The sequence below is a fragment of the Sciurus carolinensis genome, chromosome X (assembly GCF_902686445.1).
Source record: "Sciurus carolinensis chromosome X, mSciCar1.2, whole genome shotgun sequence".
In the NCBI taxonomy this organism is placed as follows: Eukaryota; Metazoa; Chordata; class Mammalia; order Rodentia; family Sciuridae; genus Sciurus; species Sciurus carolinensis.
This window is the reverse complement of record NC_062232.1, coordinates 82,576,312-82,594,980: the sequence shown is the minus strand read 5'-3', so window position 1 is coordinate 82,594,980 and position 18,669 is coordinate 82,576,312. Positions and strand designations below refer to the sequence as shown.

Here is an 18,669-nt window from a genome sequence, read left to right as displayed (position 1 = left end):
ATCGCTACAGTTATACAAATCAGGATGGGAATCCAATTCTGTCCCCTATTAGCTATGGAACCTTGAACAAATTCCTTAACTTATTTGAGCCTCTATTGCCTTATCTATAAAATGGGAATAAGAATAGCATCTACCTTAAGAATATATTATTATAAGAATATTATTATATTATATTCTTATAATATAAGAATATATTATTACCTGGCATATAGGGAACCAATCAATATGTATTAACATTATTACCAACTTCACACTGGACAGGACTAGATGTTTCCCTTCTCTAGTCTCCCAGGCAGTGACTATATCTTGGCTCTGTTCCTAGCTTTGGGTTTTGAGGCTTAGTGGTGTGGTAATGGCTTCTGGCTTTCAAATCCAGTCTAACCTTCTAGTTTTACCTTGCTAAGCCAGCAGGAAGTCAGAGAGGTTAGGTAGGACCCACTGAGGTCCATGAGGAGAGGGTGAGCAGGCTCCAGTTGCCCTTTTACTTCCAAATCTGTCCCTCACTTTAATGGGATGGGAACTTTTTGTGGTTCCCAGTGGGCAAAAACTTCATAAATGACAGTGTTAAAATTTGCTGCCCATTGGTAAAAACTGACCACTGGACATTTTAGCAAGCACCCATTCACTTGCATGCTTTCAATGAAATGTCATGCTCAGAGGAGGAGTCAGTTCCAGAAATGGAAAAGCAAAATGATGGCAGACTCTGGCCAGTGTCCCGTTAGGACATTTTGTAGTTCATTGCTATTTAACTTCAGATTGCATTTAGATAGTGGCAATTAAGCTGGATAGAGAAAAAAGTGAGAGTAAATGGGGAAGGTAAAGAAAGTGGAAAGATGTAGAAATGATGCTAGAAAAAAAAGAAAATCTGAAGAAAAGAGGTGGATTGAAGAAGAAGTAATAAAAGAAAAAAAGGATGAAAGAAAGATCCAGGAAAATGAACAGCTATAAAATTAATCACTGATCCTTCTCCCACATCTAGCCTCAATTCAGTTCCTTTGTTCTGCAGCAGGGATTTTCCTTTTTCAGACTCGATACTCAGGTGACCCTTTACCTGCCCACCTCCTCCCCAATCTCTCAAACTGAAAACTTGACTCACCGGAGTCAGCCATCCCTTACTGTGGGCTGAGAAGTTAGTGGGAACATTTGTCTGCAACCAGGTCATGGCACAAATGAAAACAGCATGTGATCCAATTTCATAAAAGATTATCACCCCATTCTACCCCCAGCCATGTTGTCCAAGTCCTGGGTCTCCTTACTGGTCCATAGCTGTGAAACGAGGTAGAGTAGTATGAGGAGTTAATTGCAGATCTTACCTGTGTTATAGTTTTTTGTGCTCTTTCTCTCTCCTCCTCTTTCTCCTTCCTTTCTGCTCCTCTCATCAGTCGGGGGAAAAAATAACTTCTACTTTAACATTCCTAGAACGAGTGGCTCCTGGTTTGTCCGGGCCTCCGGGATTCTGTTAACACTGCCCAGATGTTAGGACGTTCACATTTGCCAAAAGTTGCCTTAAAGCTATATTATCCCCAAAGCTATAGCTGTTTCTCCCTTAGAGAAGAATTTTAGAGAGATGGGGGAGAAGAGACAGAAGGATTAGAAGAGCTCCGTCTGTCTGCTGCAGAACAGGGGGAAGTGTGAATGGCACTGGCCTCAAGCCCATGAGTATAGTGATGACTAACAGAGGCTGGTTAAAGGGCTTCCAGAGATGTGTTGTGCTGAAGAACATTACTTTTTATGACTCAGCATGACATCAGGACTGAATGAAAAGGAATTTCACAAACTCAAAACCCCACGGAGAGGAGAAGAGTGTTGAGGAGAAGAGTGTTAGCTGACTCTGACATTCCCTGGAGATTTCTCCTATAATTGCTTACTACTCTCAAACTCCAAGTTGCCTTTCCACCTATATGGTACAGGGTCAGACACACTTTGAAATCCTTGTGCCAATGACCTAATTTCTCAGGACTTCAGTTTCTGATAAGATTATCTTTACAAAAAAATACCATGGTGTTAGGGATTGAACCCAGGGCTTCGCACATGACAGGCAAGCATTCTGCAACTGAACTACCCCACTAGCTTTACCATGCATTTCTTATCAGAAGAATCAAGAATGATTTTTCCATATTAAGAATGGAGGAAAAGCATGCCTAGAGAGGCTTTTGTGGGAGGCTGTTTAAGCAAATCTAAGCATGGCATATTGGTAGCCATTGCTAAATAGTCACCTAGTGGTCTCTGATGGAGGGCTGTTTCTCTTCACTAATCAAGTTTTCTTGTTTAAAGAAATAATGAGATTGTTCTTGCATAGTACACACTGGATCTTTACTTTCTTTCTTTCCTCACAATTGATATTTCTATCTCTTGAAAAATTAGTAGTTGTAGATGAAAATATGTTTAACCATTGTTGAAAGGGTTTCTCTTCTGTGTATATAAGCAAATTGTTAACTCTCAGTCATCAAGGGAAGAACTATACTTAAAATAATACAAAGTTTAGTAACCAGTTGAAACTGTTTCATATCCAATTAATTAATCACAAATATACATATTGAATATATACCATGTGTTCACAATTGTGATAGCAATATAAAGTAGCGGAAGACATGATCTTGGCATAATTCATTCAATAAATTTATCAAGCATGTACTGTGTCAAACAAAGATGGTGAATATAGTGGTGAACAAGACAAAATCCCTGACATCCTAATTAATTCAACAAATATTTGTTGAGCATCTGTTATGTGCTTCACATTATTTTAGGCACTTGAGAGACTGCGATGAACAAAACATACAAAATCCTTGCCTTTATGGAGTGGAGCATACAGACATCAGGCAGAAATAGTCTTAATTACATGTGTGTGTGTTCAGGGAATCTTTATTTGGTCATCTACTATAAGGCAAGCATATGGGATACAGTGGTGAGCAAGGAATGTGTGATCCTTCATCTTATTTGAGCTTACTTTAAAGCTTCCAGAGAATTTATGTTTAGTAGGGATGAGAAGGGGGACACTGATAATTAGAAAACAATGAGACAGTATACAGTAACCAAGAGCTAGAAGCTGTATGTAGACTCTGAGGACTCTAGGAAGATAGAGGTGAGAGGTACTTGGGAAGTGGTGGGCTTTGATTTATTTTCAGGCAAAGAAATTGACATAGACAGGAGCTCCATTGTTAGATCACAGTGGGAGTGGCTGATTGGTAAGATGGTTCAGGGGAGTGATTGGAAACAAAATGTAATAAATAGGATTAGGCTAGAAGATTCAATTTAGGAGTTGATTCTGAATTCATATGTTAGAGGAAAAAATGAATATAAGAAATGAGGGTGTTTGTGTGTGTGTGTGTGTGTGTGTGTTGGAGAGAAACAGAGAGTGGGAAAGAATGGAATATGAGAAACAGGATAGGCAAAGCAATAAATTCTACAGGGTTGTTTCTTTTTTAAAATAAACTTTCACTGGATTCCTCTTGGCATAGAATACAGTCTGACCTTCTTAGCATGGCATACCATATCCTTCACAAGCAAACTGTACCTGTGTCTGCAGCCTAGATTTAAACATTCATCTTGTTATTCCTCATTCTACACACAGTGATTTCCTTGCTCTTCCTTTCATACTTTTGTGCCTTTTTACATATTTACTCTGTATTCCCTTCCCTTCTTTCTTGGCCTGTTGAAACTGCATCCATCCTCTCTGCTGAGAGGGCTCCTCCAGCTCATCTGGGTCAGAGGTAGTTCACTTTGCCTGCCTTTTTCTCTCACAACACACTGTGGACATCTCAATTATAGGACTTCCTGCACTTATGGTCATTGTTGTTTATTTATCTCTGACTCCCAGTAAACTGTGAGGGCTTAGAGGGCAAGGACTTTGTTTTAGTCTTGTTCATATTCTGAGCACCTAACACAGATGCATAAGGCCTCAATCCGACATAAAGCTAGAGGGAGTGAAACAGAGAAAGGTCAAAGGAGAAAGCAAAGTGGGGAGAATATGGAGATCATATGGAGATAAAAGTAAGAGGATAAGTGAGAGGAGAGGGACAGCATTTCTGAGAAACACTGGGGTGAGTAATGTGGAGAGCTTACTCAAAACAGTTGGGGTTACTTTAAAATATTTTTTTACAGCAACTGCTATGTGCACAAAACACTATGTTCAACACTGTGGGGGATATAAAGTTAAAAAAACCCCAGACCTCTCTGTAGGGTTTGGATGGGAAGATAAAGACAAAGACATAGACAAAATACACATTAAATTAAATTTCTTAAGCTTGGTACCATTTTCAACTTTGACTCTTAATCCTAAAGGCAGTCACTAAAGTATTATTTTTAAAACACTAGATACAAAAACTGACTTACCTAGCTGAGATCTCAGCAAAGCTCCATGAGGCTAGACTTGAAACAACTTTATCAGAAAACAGATATTGAATTGTGAAGCTTGATACCATTCAACAAGAATTTTCATTTCTTTATGTCCCAAACTATATTATTATGAGTTTTGAAGAAGACAATATCAGGAATTGAAAAGTTTCATGGAGAATCTGAAAAGAATAGATGGAAAAAGTGATCAAAATCTGGACACAAAAGAGAATTTCAGGGAAGGAATAACAAGAACATACAAGAGACAATAGGAAATAAAATATATATTCCTATTCAGGAAATAAATTTTTAAATTGAGGATATGAATTAACTGATGAAAAGATAAGGTATCATATGATCATAACGTAAAAATATGACATTTTCAGAAAATGAGTAGGAGGTACTTTGAAATTTCATAATAGGCACTTAGCCAAAGGGTAATTGGAGAGATGTGAGTAAAGGAACTAGAAAATTAAAGTTTATTATGTGTGTTTATGAAATGAAAGGTTATTATGTGAGTTAGAGGTGTATTCTGAATGAAATGGCAAACGCTTTTTTCACTGGTTCCTAACAGTAGGAATGTCTCAAAACCTTATCTAGCAGCTCAACTTAATTTTCCTTTTTTATGATAGTGTGGTACTGGGGTGGCTCAAACACTTAGTTTTTTATTTAATTTAAATAATCAGTCCTTGAGTAACTACTGTGTAGGTACCCCTAGAGACCAGCAAAGACCTTTGAGCAATGAACACAACAGGGATTGGCTGAGCACCCAGTGAGCTCATCAATTGAGCATTATGTCCTAGGGTGTTCAGGGTAGTATAAAAGGAGATGCAGGAGCCCTGCCACACTGGCTCTTCTGTAGTTTCTGAACATCTAGACAGCAGGATGTAGAGTAGGTAAGTAGAAATGGAAAGCTGATACTGTAGTGATTGATTAAAGGTCCGAGTTAGAGTGACTGTGTGGTCAGACTATGAGTGCTGATGTTAGAGAAAGAGGTGGGGTTGGGGAAGGGAACATTCTCATTTAGTTGGGGTGAAGATGGACATTGTGTAGAGGAATAAATTGGGTTTGGGTGGGCAGGGAGTAGGAAAACAGGCCTTGCTTATTGTGGGGGATAATCATATTGGCTTAATATATAACAGAGAATTCACACCGGGAAAGCAGTGGGAAATAGGTTAACATTGTGTTGTAGGGGGGTGGTTAGAAGGGGTGGGAGGTGGGGGTAGCATAGGGAAGGTCTGCTTTAAAAGTGAAATCTTGTTTATGTCATTTCCCTTACCTGATGTCTGCCAAAGAAACCATTTAAAGTAGTTTCTTTTTTTTCTGTTTTTTTTTTTTTTTAATATCAAATGTATTTTGGTGCTTAGAAAGGAGAAACTAAGAGGTTTAACTGGAAATTATTGAATGCTCTACCTTGCCACTCTGAGACAGGCAGGGTTACTTCCTGGGTGATTGCGTTATGTAAGGGAAGGCAAGAATAAACCTCAACAAAAACATCCCAAGAGCAAGACAGAATTTGGGCAATCATCAAGTTCCTTATGCTTCAGGGGCTCCAAAGAGCCCTTATTGATGGCTAAATGTCTGAGAAACAGCAGTCTTTGCTTAGGTTATTCTGAGTCAAGATAGATGTACAACAGCAGCCATGTCTCATCAGAGAGTGGGCCCTGTTCCTGATGAAGAAAACAGAAGTAGGTTGGGCTTAGATCTGGGGAAGCTACTTAGTCTCTTCAAACCTGTATCTTCATCTATAAAATGAGGGCAGTAGCAATGCTGACCTCATAATAGGGCTTTTGTGATGTATTCACAAGGTAACCAGTGTCAAGTGCTTAGCAATGGTGGCTGGTACATAGTCAGCACTCACTATTACAGTTACTTTGTTACTATTTTAAGAAATAAATTTATCTTATGGCCTAAGGAAACACTTCTTAAATTGCCTTAGATGGAATTAGGTGTCCCTTTGGTTTGGGTTTGGACCTGGACATAGGCCTAGGTTTGAACTGAACGTCTTGAGTTTGGTGGTATGGCAAGGGTGGGGGGTGAGGGGGACTGGGTGCAGGAGGGTGGGAGGCACTGGTGCAAGATGTTGTGGTCATAGGAATATTAATTTCCATGTCAGTCTCTGGTTTAATTTGGCAAGGACAGTTGTTCAAACAAAAGCAGCGTTGTGAGTGGCAGAGGAAGGGTGAGGAGGAAAGTCAACACATTCTTGGAAATAAGATGTGGCTTTTGCTTTTAGCAATTTTGTTTTTCTGTCAGCCCCAGAAATATTTCTTTGCTCTCAGGAGCAAAGTGAAAACCCTTTTCAGGACATGGTACAAACCTAAGCTTCAAAGGAAACTTTCTGTTTAAGATGAGCAGTTAGAAGACTTCTCTGGATGCTTGTTTTTAGTACAAGGATCCCTCATAGGATATATGTATATATAAATAAAATTATATATAAAATATAATTTATCCATTCTATGTCTTTTTGTGTTAGGTCTTTCTAATTTTAGGATAAAGACTGGCAGTGCAATAATTCATTCTCCAATAGTTATTCCCTTGGACCTCAGATGTCTGGCAGGATGTTATAGGAACTGGTCCTAGGTCAATATTCAAAGCACAGGGGAGCTCTGTGTGACCAAATCAATGGAACTTTCCTGTTTTCTGGTTCTGTGGTGTATGTTTAAAGCAAAATTTCAAGCAGAAAAATGTGGGCATCCACCTCTACTCCATGAAAACAGGACTTTTTTCATTAGCAACACAATAAATGGTCCCTTTTGATGTGAAGTTTATGTCAGTGATGAGATGGGATGGATAGGGAACTGATAATGCCTTCTAACCCCACTGCTCTAAGGGATAACATACAGTTATTTGACATTCAGTCTCTGCCCTCAAAAAACTTAACACTTTGGTTGAGAAATCAGACCTTAACACACGTTCTGTGCTGTAACAATATAGATCAATATGTTTACAATACTTATTGAAACATGAACCTACATACAGGATTTAAGAGGGAAAACAATTTCACTTTCATATTTTAAATGACATAATTTACTAGTGATGTCCACTTATAAAACTTCAATGCTCTGTTTCACTGTATGGATAGAAGAACATATGAATCTATACTATTTGTGTTAGTTTTAACTCAGATTTCCTTGAGGTAACTATATTTTCCCATATAAGGATATATTTTTATAGAGGAAGCAGGAAGACCTAGAGAAAGTTTCATGAAGTATATATTTTCTACTTAACTGAAAATTGAGTATTTTAGGATTTATTTTTTGTTGGTACATTTTAATTATACATAAAAATGGGATTCATTGTGACATGTTCATACATGCGCATGATGTAATTTGGTCAATCTCATTACCCAGTATCTCCTCTTTCCCATTTCCTCCCTTACTCACTGGTCTCCCTTCTATTTTTATGAGATTGCCCCTTTTCTTTTCCCCTTTATTCTTTGTAGCTTCCTCAGGAGAGAAAACATTTGATCCTTGACTTTCTAAGTGTACTTAGCATAATGTTCTCCAGTTCCATCCATTTTCCTACAAATGACATAATTTCCTTCTTCTTTATGGCTGAATAAAACTCCTTTGTGTGTGTGTGTGTGTATGTATGTATGTATATATATATATATATATATTATATTTTCTTTATCCATTCATCAGTTGATGGACAACTACACTGGTTCTGTAACTTGGCTATTGTGAATTGTGTTGCTATAAAATGGTATACATGTATTGCTATAGTATGCTGACTTTAATTATTTTAGATAAACATCAAGGAATTTATCTAAATTGGACCATATGGTGGTTCCATTGCTAGTGTTCTGAGGAAACTCCATAATGATTTTCATAATGGTTGTACTAATTTAGTTTCACCAAAAGACACCCCAAAACCAAGTGTCATAAACAGCTGTTAAAATAGAAGAGGCAGCCTGGATTAGAAAGCACAGGAATCTTAGTTTTGGCTTTGATATTAACTGTGTGACCTTAGGTTTTAATCTGTGATCAGTTGGTTCTTAATGGGAAAAATCGGGGGACTGGAATACATAGTGCTTTTCAGTTTTAACATTTCAGAGGGGCTTCACATTTACCTGATATTCTCTTTAGTACCCCCGCTTTTAATAAGTTTGCAGTTAGTGGCTGAATTCTATGTTAACCAGTGGGTTAATGGAGTTTTGCAAACTCCTGAAGGACATTCTGAAATTTTTCTTTTAATACTTAGCTTTGGAATTCTTTCAAAAAGTGATTATTTCCCTCCATTTATTCTTACCCCCCCATAAAACAATGTTCATAAATTGAAAGCAAAAGTGAGGAGTAAAATCAGCCGGACTTCACTAGAGGTAAATTTAACTTTTTGTCTAAACAAATTCTACTGTATGTATTGCTTAGCAATCTGTTTTGTTTGTTTGGAAATATATTTCTTGTGGGTATTTTACCACGTAACAACATTCTTAGATAATTTCTAACCTTTTTCATTCTTTTTCTTCCTTCTAGGGCAGCAGGGCCAGGGAGGCCGAATCTTAGAGCACTGCTGGCGGTGCTGATGACAGAAACAATAGGACGAAGTTATAAGGGCGGGAGAAATGTGGGGGGCGGGTAAGATTCTTTGGGAGGGGGAAAAAAAAACTGAAGAAAGCTCCACTGAAGATCTAAGAAATTTCCGACAGTAGAACCTTTGTATACAGTTTTCGGTAACCTTCGGCAGGGGGTGCTCGGAAATCATCGCTACTTTCCGGACAGCCTCCCGGACTTTACCCTCTAGAAAATCGTACAGTGTTTCCGGCTCTTCTCAGTTGCAGACGCTCGTAAGTTTCCGGCAGTTTCCGGAGAAATTCGGGGACTCCGCGTCTGGTTCGCTCTGTTCGATTGCCTGGTGCGGTGGTGCAGGGTCTCGGGATAGTCATGGCGTCCCCGTCTCGGAGACTGCAGACTAAACCAGTCATTACTTGTTTCAAGAGCGTTCTCTTGATCTACACTTTCATCTTCTGGGTGAGAGACGGAGGCGCCCACGGACGGCCTGGGGTTCCGGGCTTAGTTGTGGGGGGGGTGTGACCCTGAGTGGAGGGAACTCAGGTCGAGGGTTGGGTGGGGTTTGAGCGACCGTCGCTCCTGGGCGCCGGCGACTAGTAGCTGGGCTTCGAATCTGTACTGGGGTCAGGGTGCGGGAAGGGGCAGCTGACTGGCTGAGCTAGGACGCAGGCACGCCAAGCGTTCGAGTTCGATGCGGGAGGCGAGGAAGGGAGTTAAACCCCCGGAGCACGCGAGGGGTGTCCGTGAACGTTTGGAGAGGCAAGACTAGCCCAGCCAGTGAGGGCTCGCTTGCCTACTAGTGTCTTTCTTTTCACTGCTTCGTAAGAGGGGAGTGTTTCTCTCAGGTAAGTATAGTCTGGCTCCACTCCCGCCAGTCTATTCTTGGGTTTGCTTTTGTATACTATCTCTTTGTATCCTGTTCAACCCTAAGCTAGAGAGTGGGGATGGGGGAGGTTTCTGGAACTGAAAAACACGACGTCCCCTCCCCCCCCAGGAAGTTTTTCTTTTTAAAGACTGGAGTAAAAGGGTTAAGGAAGTTTTGATCCCTCGGGCAAATATACCATGAGCTTGTTTTTACTACAAGAAAACTGATGAATTTAAAGAATTTTGATAAGGTGCTTTGTCCACGGCCTACATCTGTGGGAAGATCTTCATACCCTCATCTACCCTCCTCACTTGTCTGCCATATCCCAGCTACAATGGTCTGGCCCCCAGACTACTAAATTAGTTTTTACACCCATTGCGTTTTAAATACTTCCTGGTTTGTGATTTGAAAATGCTGTGTATACAGTGCCTAACTTTCTATTCTCTTGATTTCTCACATAGATCACAGGTGTTATCCTTCTTGCTGTTGGCATTTGGGGCAAGGTGAGCCTGGAAAACTATTTTTCACTTTTAAATGAGAAGGCTACCAATGTCCCCTTCGTGCTCATCGGTACAGGCACTGTCATTATTCTTTTGGGCACCTTTGGCTGTTTTGCTACCTGCCGAGCTTCTGCATGGATGCTGAAACTGGTGAGTCTGTGTTTTCCTTAGATTTGATTCTTGCCTTTGAAAAATCTTATATGTTATGGTCTTTGTTTCTTGGAACTGGTCACAGCCCTTTACAATTTTTCCTGTTCCTTATGAAAATTTTGCCAAGAAACAGTTCTGCCAATTTCCACTTTCAAAGTAGACATTTTGATACTCTTTTCCCTACCCTTTTCAATAAAAATATGCTGAACTGACTGAGAAAAATACTTTTCCACCCTTTGCAGCTGTGATCTTATTTATGCTGACTTGTACTTTCTTTTTATCCCACAGTATGCAATGTTTCTGACTCTCATTTTTTTGGTCGAACTGGTTGCTGCCATCGTAGGATTTGTTTTCAGACATGAGGTAAAACTGATGGTAGGGAATCTTGATGTAGTAAAATATATCCTCTAAGACAATAAAAATGGATTAGGTAGCAGCATTAGGGAACTTTCAATAGTTAAAAGTCTCTTAAAGCTTAATTTCAACCTGTAGCTGACATTAATGGCTTTCTAGTAAAAATTCTGGCCCACTCTTACTGAATTTATGAATGAAAATTTAGAAATTATAGACTGACAATCACCAGAAGAAAATTAAAGGTACCTGGGGTTGCTAGGAAATCATTCAATGAATAGCAAAGGCTCATTAATTAGTGTCTAACAAACCATACTGTCTCCCAAAGTAGGTTTCATAGCTTAATTCCGTAGTCATCAAATTTATACTCAGTTTAAAGTGGAGAAAGATTGGGGGTGAGGGGTGTGGAACAGGCAGTACAGAGCTGCCATTTGGATAGATAAATGCTCTCACAGCACTTTGAAATCATCATGGTTATTGTCTTACATTGTGATGTTTTGCTTAGTCTCCTCAGCTAAACTCTATTCCTAAGAAGACAGGACTAGACAATAAAAGTTGAACATCATACATCAAAGATACATGCAAGAATTTTTTATTTGACCCCAGAAATCAAAATAACTTTGTAGAATATTTGTTTACTGGCATTGTGTTTCTTTGCTGTAGATTAAGAACAGCTTTCAGAATAATTATGAGAAGGCTTTAAAGCAGTACAACTCTACGGGAGATTATAGAAGTGAAGCAGTGGACAAGATCCAAAGTACGGTAAGTTGGTTATAGGTGGTGGATTCTAAAGAGGGGAACATTTCCCATGTTGCCTCAGAGAAAAGGATAGAGCCAGGCTACTAGATATTGTTCACTTGTGATGTGGACTCTCCTCACATGTGTGCCTGTTTTCTTCCCTCCCCACTTACATCATAGACAAATACTGTTAGTGCCTACTATAGCAGGAAAGTAAGGTCGGTCCAAAATTGTCATGCTTGGTGTCAGAACCAAGTGAAATCTCTTGAATCAATTGAGGTGAGAGACCATTGAGTACAATAAATGTTGTTTTGAGCACAAATTGCGTTAGAAGATAATGTCTGGTTAAATATTTGACTCCACAGTTGTCCTGTGAACTGTTTTGTTGGATTTTTCAGTTGCATTGTTGCGGTGTCACCGATTATAGTGATTGGAAAGATACTAAATATTACATAGAAACAGGATTTCCCAAGAGTTGCTGTAAGGTTGAAGATTGTTCTCCACAAAAAGATGCAGATAAAGTAAACAAAGAAGTAAGGAATCTTTTCTTCTTTTGGTACCAGGGGAACCCAGAGGTACTTAATCACTGAGCCACATACTCAGCCCTTTTTATTTTATTTTTTTAAATTTTGGGACAGGGTCTTGCTGAGTTGCTTAGGCCCTGCTTAGTTGCTGAGGCTGGCTTTGAACTCGTGATCCTCCTGCCTTAGTCTCCTGAGCTGTTGGGATTACAGGTGTGTACACACCATGCCCGGCAAGGAGCTATTTAGAATTTATTTGACAATATTTGAGGACTTAATACAGAGTTGACTCAATATTTAATTTTTGCTCACATTTATGCACATAATCTAAAGTAGGCAGGGCAAGTATGACTTGATTTCTTGCAACAAACAAGTAATACTTCCACATATGTAATTGATGCAGTGCTAGGGATTGAACCCAGGGCCTTGTGGTTGCAAAGCAAGTACTGACTGAGCTATCTCCCCAGCCCTCACATATGTAATTGAAAAAGTGGAAATAGTTGGGATTGAGAGCATTTGCAGAAAAAGAGATTTCAATAAAAATGACAGGCTAATGGTTGTTAAAGCTCTCTTTCTGCAAAAGGTATACAATCAAAGTATTTATTATCATATAGAAAAGCACAAGATTTCTTGTGTCATACTTAATGATTTTCCCCCCTCCCATTAGGGTTGTTTTATAAAGGTGATGACCATTATAGAGTCAGAAATGGGAGTTGTTGCCGGAATTTCCTTTGGAGTTGCTTGCTTCCAGGTAAGTCTCCTCATTCCCCTTGTAGGTATAAGCTAGATTTTCACTGTTAGTGCTTGAAGGTTTTGCTTCAGGAGTCTGGATAATGGGAACAATATAAGAAAAGTCACATTTTAAAAAAACTTTCAGCCATCACAGTATAGAAATCCTTTTAATTTCCTTACCGTGGGATGATTGAACTTATTTTGTATACATAACATTTTAGTCAGCTTTTTCACTGCTGTGGCTGAAAGACCTGACAAGAACAACTGTAGAGGAGGAAAGCTTTATTTGGGGGCTCATGGTTTCAGAGATCTCAGTCCATAGATAGTAGGCTCTATTCCTTGGGTCTTGAGGTGAGGTAGAATATCATGGTGGAATAGTGTGGTGGAGGAAGGCAGTTCACGTGATGATCAGAAAGCAGGGAGAGAAAGACTCCACTTGCCAGATACAAAATATACCCCAAAGGCACACCCCTCAGCGACCCACTTCCTCCAGCCACACCCTACCTACCTTCTGTTACCACTCAGTTAATCCCATCAGAGGATGAGTTCACTGATTGGGTTAAGACTTTCATAACAAAATTCTCCTGTAATACTTCTTGCATTGTCTCACACATGAGCTTTTGGGGGTCACCTCACATCCAAACCATAACACATAGTATTGATTTTGATTTGTGATTGGGTCATTCTTTAGGTTTGTTTTATTTAAGAAGGGAGTATGCCTTGGATCTTAGGTTTTCCTTCACAACTTTCCACAACTGCAGAGTTCTGTACATTTTTTATTACCATTACCGTGACTTTTGTTGTTTCAAGGCATGAACTATAGGAAGATGCAGTGACATCTTAGTTAACTAAACAAAACTTGAGATGGATGAGAACCTTGTTTTTTCTCAGAAATCAGTCAAGATTCTAAAAACATGAGGATCTTTCCTGGACTGCAGCTGCCTTAGTGAGTTAGTTGCATATAATTTCCAACCTATGAGAATTAAGATCCATGCAACTTCACATTCAATATGTGCCTATTATTTTTTTGTAGACATTATTTTGTAGGTGAGTTGTCTTTACCAAGTATGTTTCTTGCTTTAACATGAAAAATTTGTGTTGTGGTTTAAATTATTTTTTTAGGACATGGGCTTTTTTTTTTCTTATATTCAACATTCTAAAAAGAAGATGAATCCAAGGGTAGTCCTAATATAAAGTAGCATGTAGAACTATCTAAATCTGTACTAATAACAGTAGCCAGTAACTCGTTTTGAACAGTTCTAATTATTAAATAAAATTAAAATCTCAGTTACTCTAGCCCCATTCAAAGTGCTCAGTAACAACATGGGGCTAGTGCCTACTGTATTGGACAACACATTCTAGAATATTCTAGAACATTTACATCATTACAGCATTGCTTTTCAAGGAAATCAGTGCCCTCATAGATGGAGATTTTACTTGATAAGATGCTTATTCTATTTATTCTTCTTTATTCCAGTTAACCGAGGGTTTCTTCAATATTTATGACTCCTGAATTTTCCTTCAGTGCTAATTGTGAAATTCTGGGTCCACAGTAGTAGTAAAACTTCACTTATGTTCTTTGAATGTGATTTAGGGTCTGCAGAATATCAAACATAACTTTATATAAACTCAAATTATTGGTGGAATTACAAATGAAAGGAGACTACATCTGTATCCTGAGGTCTTCAAGCTATCTCGTGTATGTGTGTTTAATTTTGTTTGTATTTTATTTTCAGCTAGTTGGAATCTTTCTAGCCTACTGCCTCTCTCGTGCCATAACAAATAACCAGTATGAGATAGTGTGACCAGAAAAAACAAGGGCTTATTTCTCTTCAACTTTAAGGTGCGTTCATTTTGGGTCTCAGCTCTGTTAGCACTGATATTTACTCCAGCTTATGTGTGTATCGCATGGACTGAGTTTGCCAAGCTTTGTCCAGTAGCATATTCAAATCTTGCTTATGCTGTGTAAGCCCTGCATTAGGTAGGTTAGGTCTCTATATACAAGACCTGGCCAGAAAGGAAGAACTTAGCTTTCTGTGTTTATGCAACAGAAAAACTCCTATGGATTTACATGTTTACATGCACATGGCAACCTAAAGATCATAAGTAGTCATCCCTTTTCTCACATATTTGAAGCAGAAAATCTCAGTAGCAACTTTATTCATGAGGTTCCCTGGCAAGTACACCCTGCTCTTGACCATTTGACCATTGGCCAATATTGGTTCTTTCTCTAGTCCTTTCCCTAGTTTTCATTTACCACAGTCTCTTTTTTTTTTGGGTACTAGGGATTGAAGCCAGGGGCACTCAACCACTGAGCCACATCCTTAGACATTTTTTGTATTTTATTTAGAGATAGGTTCTCACTGAGTTGCTTAGGGTCTCACCAAGTTGCTGAGGCTGGCTTTGAACTTGCAATCCTCCTGCCTCAGCCTCCTGAGCCATGGGGATTATATATGTGCACCACTGTACCTGGCTCACCACAGTCTTAATTAGTGCTTTCAAGTGTTGCTTTCTTGGTAAAGAGATGTTTTTGGTTGACTATTGTTAGGAGCCATCAATTTATCATGCCTAACCAGGAACCAGATTTTGAGGAAAATAAAATATTGGGAGACCTGTTGGCTGGCTGAATCCCCAAGGGCACCTTTCACATTGTAATTGAGCCACTGAAGAGAAACAGATGAGAAGATCTTCAGTAGGAGGAATAGATTAGAATGTGGGCAGATGAATACATATATTAACATTGAGGTAAAAAATGACTGTAGTTATTAAAACTTAGGTAACAAGTAAATTAACTTTTTTTCTTTAATTTTAGGATACTTAAGTCCCCCCTGTGAATTATAAAATCGCCTGGTTGGAAGACTGACGTCGCTAGTTACCAGTAGGCTGAAAAACTACACCAGTAGGCTGAAAAACTACACCAGTAGGCTGAAAAAACTACACCAGTAGATTGAAAAACTACATCAGTAGACTGAAAAAGTATACCAGTAGACTGGTTCAATCAAGATATTTGTTCAGTATGTTCTAAGTCCACTTTCTGTCCCATGATGTCTCATTCATGTTAGACCTTTGGAACCCTGTATCTCTCTGAAACACTGGAAGAGCTAGTAAATTGTAAAATGAAGTAAAACTATGTTTCTCTTGACTTGTTTTTCTCAAAGTGTAGCCTTTGAAAGGCACTGCAAATTTGCTCTTTTATACAGTGTAATTGAGGGAAACTTGACCCCTCTGAATTTGCTAGTTGATGTAGTGTGATAGAAAATTGACCTTTCTGAATGGTCCCTTCCCAGCTAAGGTTATCTGGTTTGATTGTATAATTTACATCAAGAAAGTTAAATGTTCCATGTCTCTGTTTACTGACAGTCAGAGGGTCACACTATATACTTTAATTCCAGCTAGTCATCGGATAGAACCTATCATTGGAGTTCCTGGGTGGTGGTAATAGTCTCAGGCCTTGGTCTAAAGCAGTGAAACTAAAAGGTACTACCCATGTTCTGTGATACATCAGAGTTCAGCATGCAATCTACATGTTTTGCTTCCAAATTAAGGTGTTTATACTGGTGTTTATACTTTCCCTATTGTTTGAAAGATTCCAATTACTACTTTAGTGGTGCTAGAATTATTGTATTTTCCTTAGAAACTCAATGGAACTTTTCATTTAACTTTACCTAAAATTTCTTTACCTGATTGATGTGACTTAATTGTCAATATTATGGTCAACTTTAATAGTTTTAGTTTTGTGCACTTAATAAAAGTCTTTCACTCAATAAATATTGTTTTTCTCTAAAAGAATTGTGTTTAACTTTTAAAAAGTCTTCTGGGATGGTTGTTTTCCACTGAGAAAATGAAGCCCAAAGTTTCTACTTGGAGTATTTTTTAGGTATGAAATGAAAGCTGAGGCCTTAACTCTTGTGTTATTAAAAAATTAATGTTCCTATTTAAAAAACTGTTTTATAATAGGATCATATTCCATGTTATTAAATAGCTTAGCATTCTCCTAGAAAGCAGACTTTTTTGTTTGTATAGTTTGTATTAAAAAGCTATATAGGGAAAACTTAACCTGTACCTTAGGATAATAAGTGAATTAATAGTTACTAAAATTTGACTTGAAATTTGGTAATTATTGTGTTCTGAGTCTCTTTATGCATCTATTAGAATCTATTTCATTTCTGATTGCCACATAATTCTTAAATTGATAGTAAGTGCAGTCAATTACTGTTATAAATAAAATGGACAAAACTAGTTAAGTAATAATAATTAATTCTGGGTACATGTCTCAAAATGTTTGGAGTTATTGCATAAAAAGGGTATTTTCCATTAGAACATTTAGTAAGTGGCTTTTGTGACACAAGAGTGATAAGAAAACAGTTGAAAAATAGTGACTACAGATGTAGTAAAATCAGATTTCTGACTATTTGGATTAATGAAGGTAAACAAATATTTAAAGGATTATCAGCAATTTTTCATTAGAACTACCTTAAAAACCTTGTATTTTTAGTTGTAGATGGACATAACACCTTTATTTTTATGTGGTGCTGAGGATTGAACCTAGTGCCTCACACACGCTTTGCAAGCACTCTACCACTGAGGTACAACCCCAACCCCTTGAAAAATCTTTTAAGGTTTTCTCCAGGCCTCACAAATACTATTCAAGCATTCTGCATCCCCAGCTTCTTTCATTAAAATGAAAAATAATTATGGAAAATTAAAATATGGAAAGTAGAAAAAAAATCACACATCACACGTCCAGTAGATTCAATTATTTTTTTTGTTTTTATTAGTACATAATAGTTAAATGTATAATAGGGGGTTCAATTTGACATATACATGCATACATATAATTTACTCCATTTTATTCCCCAGTACTTACCTTTCCCTATCCTTCCTCTCCCTGATCTCCTTCCTCTACTCCACTGGTCTTAATTTTACTTATTCATTGTTTTTTTTTTAAATTGGCACATTATAGATAAAAGTGGAATTTATTATGATATATTCTTACATGCACACAGTATGGTTAATTTCATTTCACAATTCCTCCCCTTTACCATCTCTCTTCCCTCCTCATCAATGTGCTTCCTCTACTCCACTGTTCTCCCTTAAGTTTTCACAGAATCCCTTTTTAAAATTTCCTTATTTTGCTCTAGCTTCTGCATATGGGAGAAAAACACTTGACCCTTGACTTTCTGAATCTGGCTTATTTCAGTTAGCGTGTTCTCCGCTTCCATCCGTTTACCAGCAGGCGCCATAATTTACTTTTTCCTTATGTCTGAGTAAAAAAACTCCATTGTATGTGTATGTGTATGTATGTATCTATATATCTATCATTCTCAATTTCTTGAGAATTGTGATTTCTATCAATCACAATTTCTTTATCCATTCATCTGGTTGATGGGCATCAGGGATGGTTCCAACTTGGCTGTTGTGAATTATGCTGCTATAAACATTGGTTTGTTTTTAAAATGAGTTTATTTTGGATGACTGGCTCCAAAATCCCTTACATCTGACATTTGTGTATGTGCTTACTGGTTTGTAAACCTTAAATCTGATGGTAATGAGTACATTAATTATACCTGATTATAACTAGAGAAATGAAATGTTTATGTGCCTTTAATAATTTGCTAATTAGAACAGCTGGTTAGAGTGAGGCTATCTATTGATGTAAATTAAACATTAACAGTTTCCACTGGTGCAGTACATCTGCATCTTTCCATGGTGACAATCCCTAATGGCAGAGGGAGTAAATTTGCTCAAGTGTTGCAGGCCTGAACTTTGGTCTTCATAATGAAATTCCTTTGAAGTTTTCTTTAAAAAAAACTGGCAAATTTTATATTTTATTCTTCTATATATCTATGTTTAAATTTAAAATAATTCTTCATCTTTGATGTGCCAAATGTATCCTGTGGGTTGCCTTATTTCCAGACACCAGATTTCTCACTGCAAGGTGGCTCTGAACTCAACTTTGAAAAGCA

At 38.0% G+C, this 18,669-nt stretch overlaps 2 protein-coding genes across 2 annotated transcripts in view; one reads left to right on the top strand and one right to left on the bottom strand.

Moving 5' to 3' along the window:
* The window catches only part of Srpx2 (sushi repeat containing protein X-linked 2), a 28,897-nt gene extending 27,268 nt beyond the window's left edge, over positions 1 to 1,629 (bottom strand). The window contains exon 1 of the mRNA XM_047535663.1: positions 1,314 to 1,629. The gene's annotated coding sequence lies outside the window, so the exon portion shown is untranslated. The remainder of the gene's footprint in view (positions 1 to 1,313) is intronic.
* A 7,502-nt stretch (positions 1,630 to 9,131) lies between these two features.
* On the top strand, positions 9,132 to 16,467 carry Tspan6 (tetraspanin 6). The gene is made up of 8 exons (XM_047535839.1): positions 9,132 to 9,305; positions 10,173 to 10,361; positions 10,650 to 10,724; positions 11,376 to 11,474; positions 11,849 to 11,983; positions 12,639 to 12,722; positions 14,440 to 14,546; positions 15,516 to 16,467. Exons 1-7 carry the CDS (start codon positions 9,219 to 9,221, stop codon positions 14,506 to 14,508), a joined length of 738 nt encoding a protein of 245 aa, XP_047391795.1. The 5' UTR covers positions 9,132 to 9,218; the 3' UTR covers positions 14,509 to 14,546; positions 15,516 to 16,467.
* The last annotated feature ends 2,202 nt before the right edge of the window (positions 16,468 to 18,669 follow it).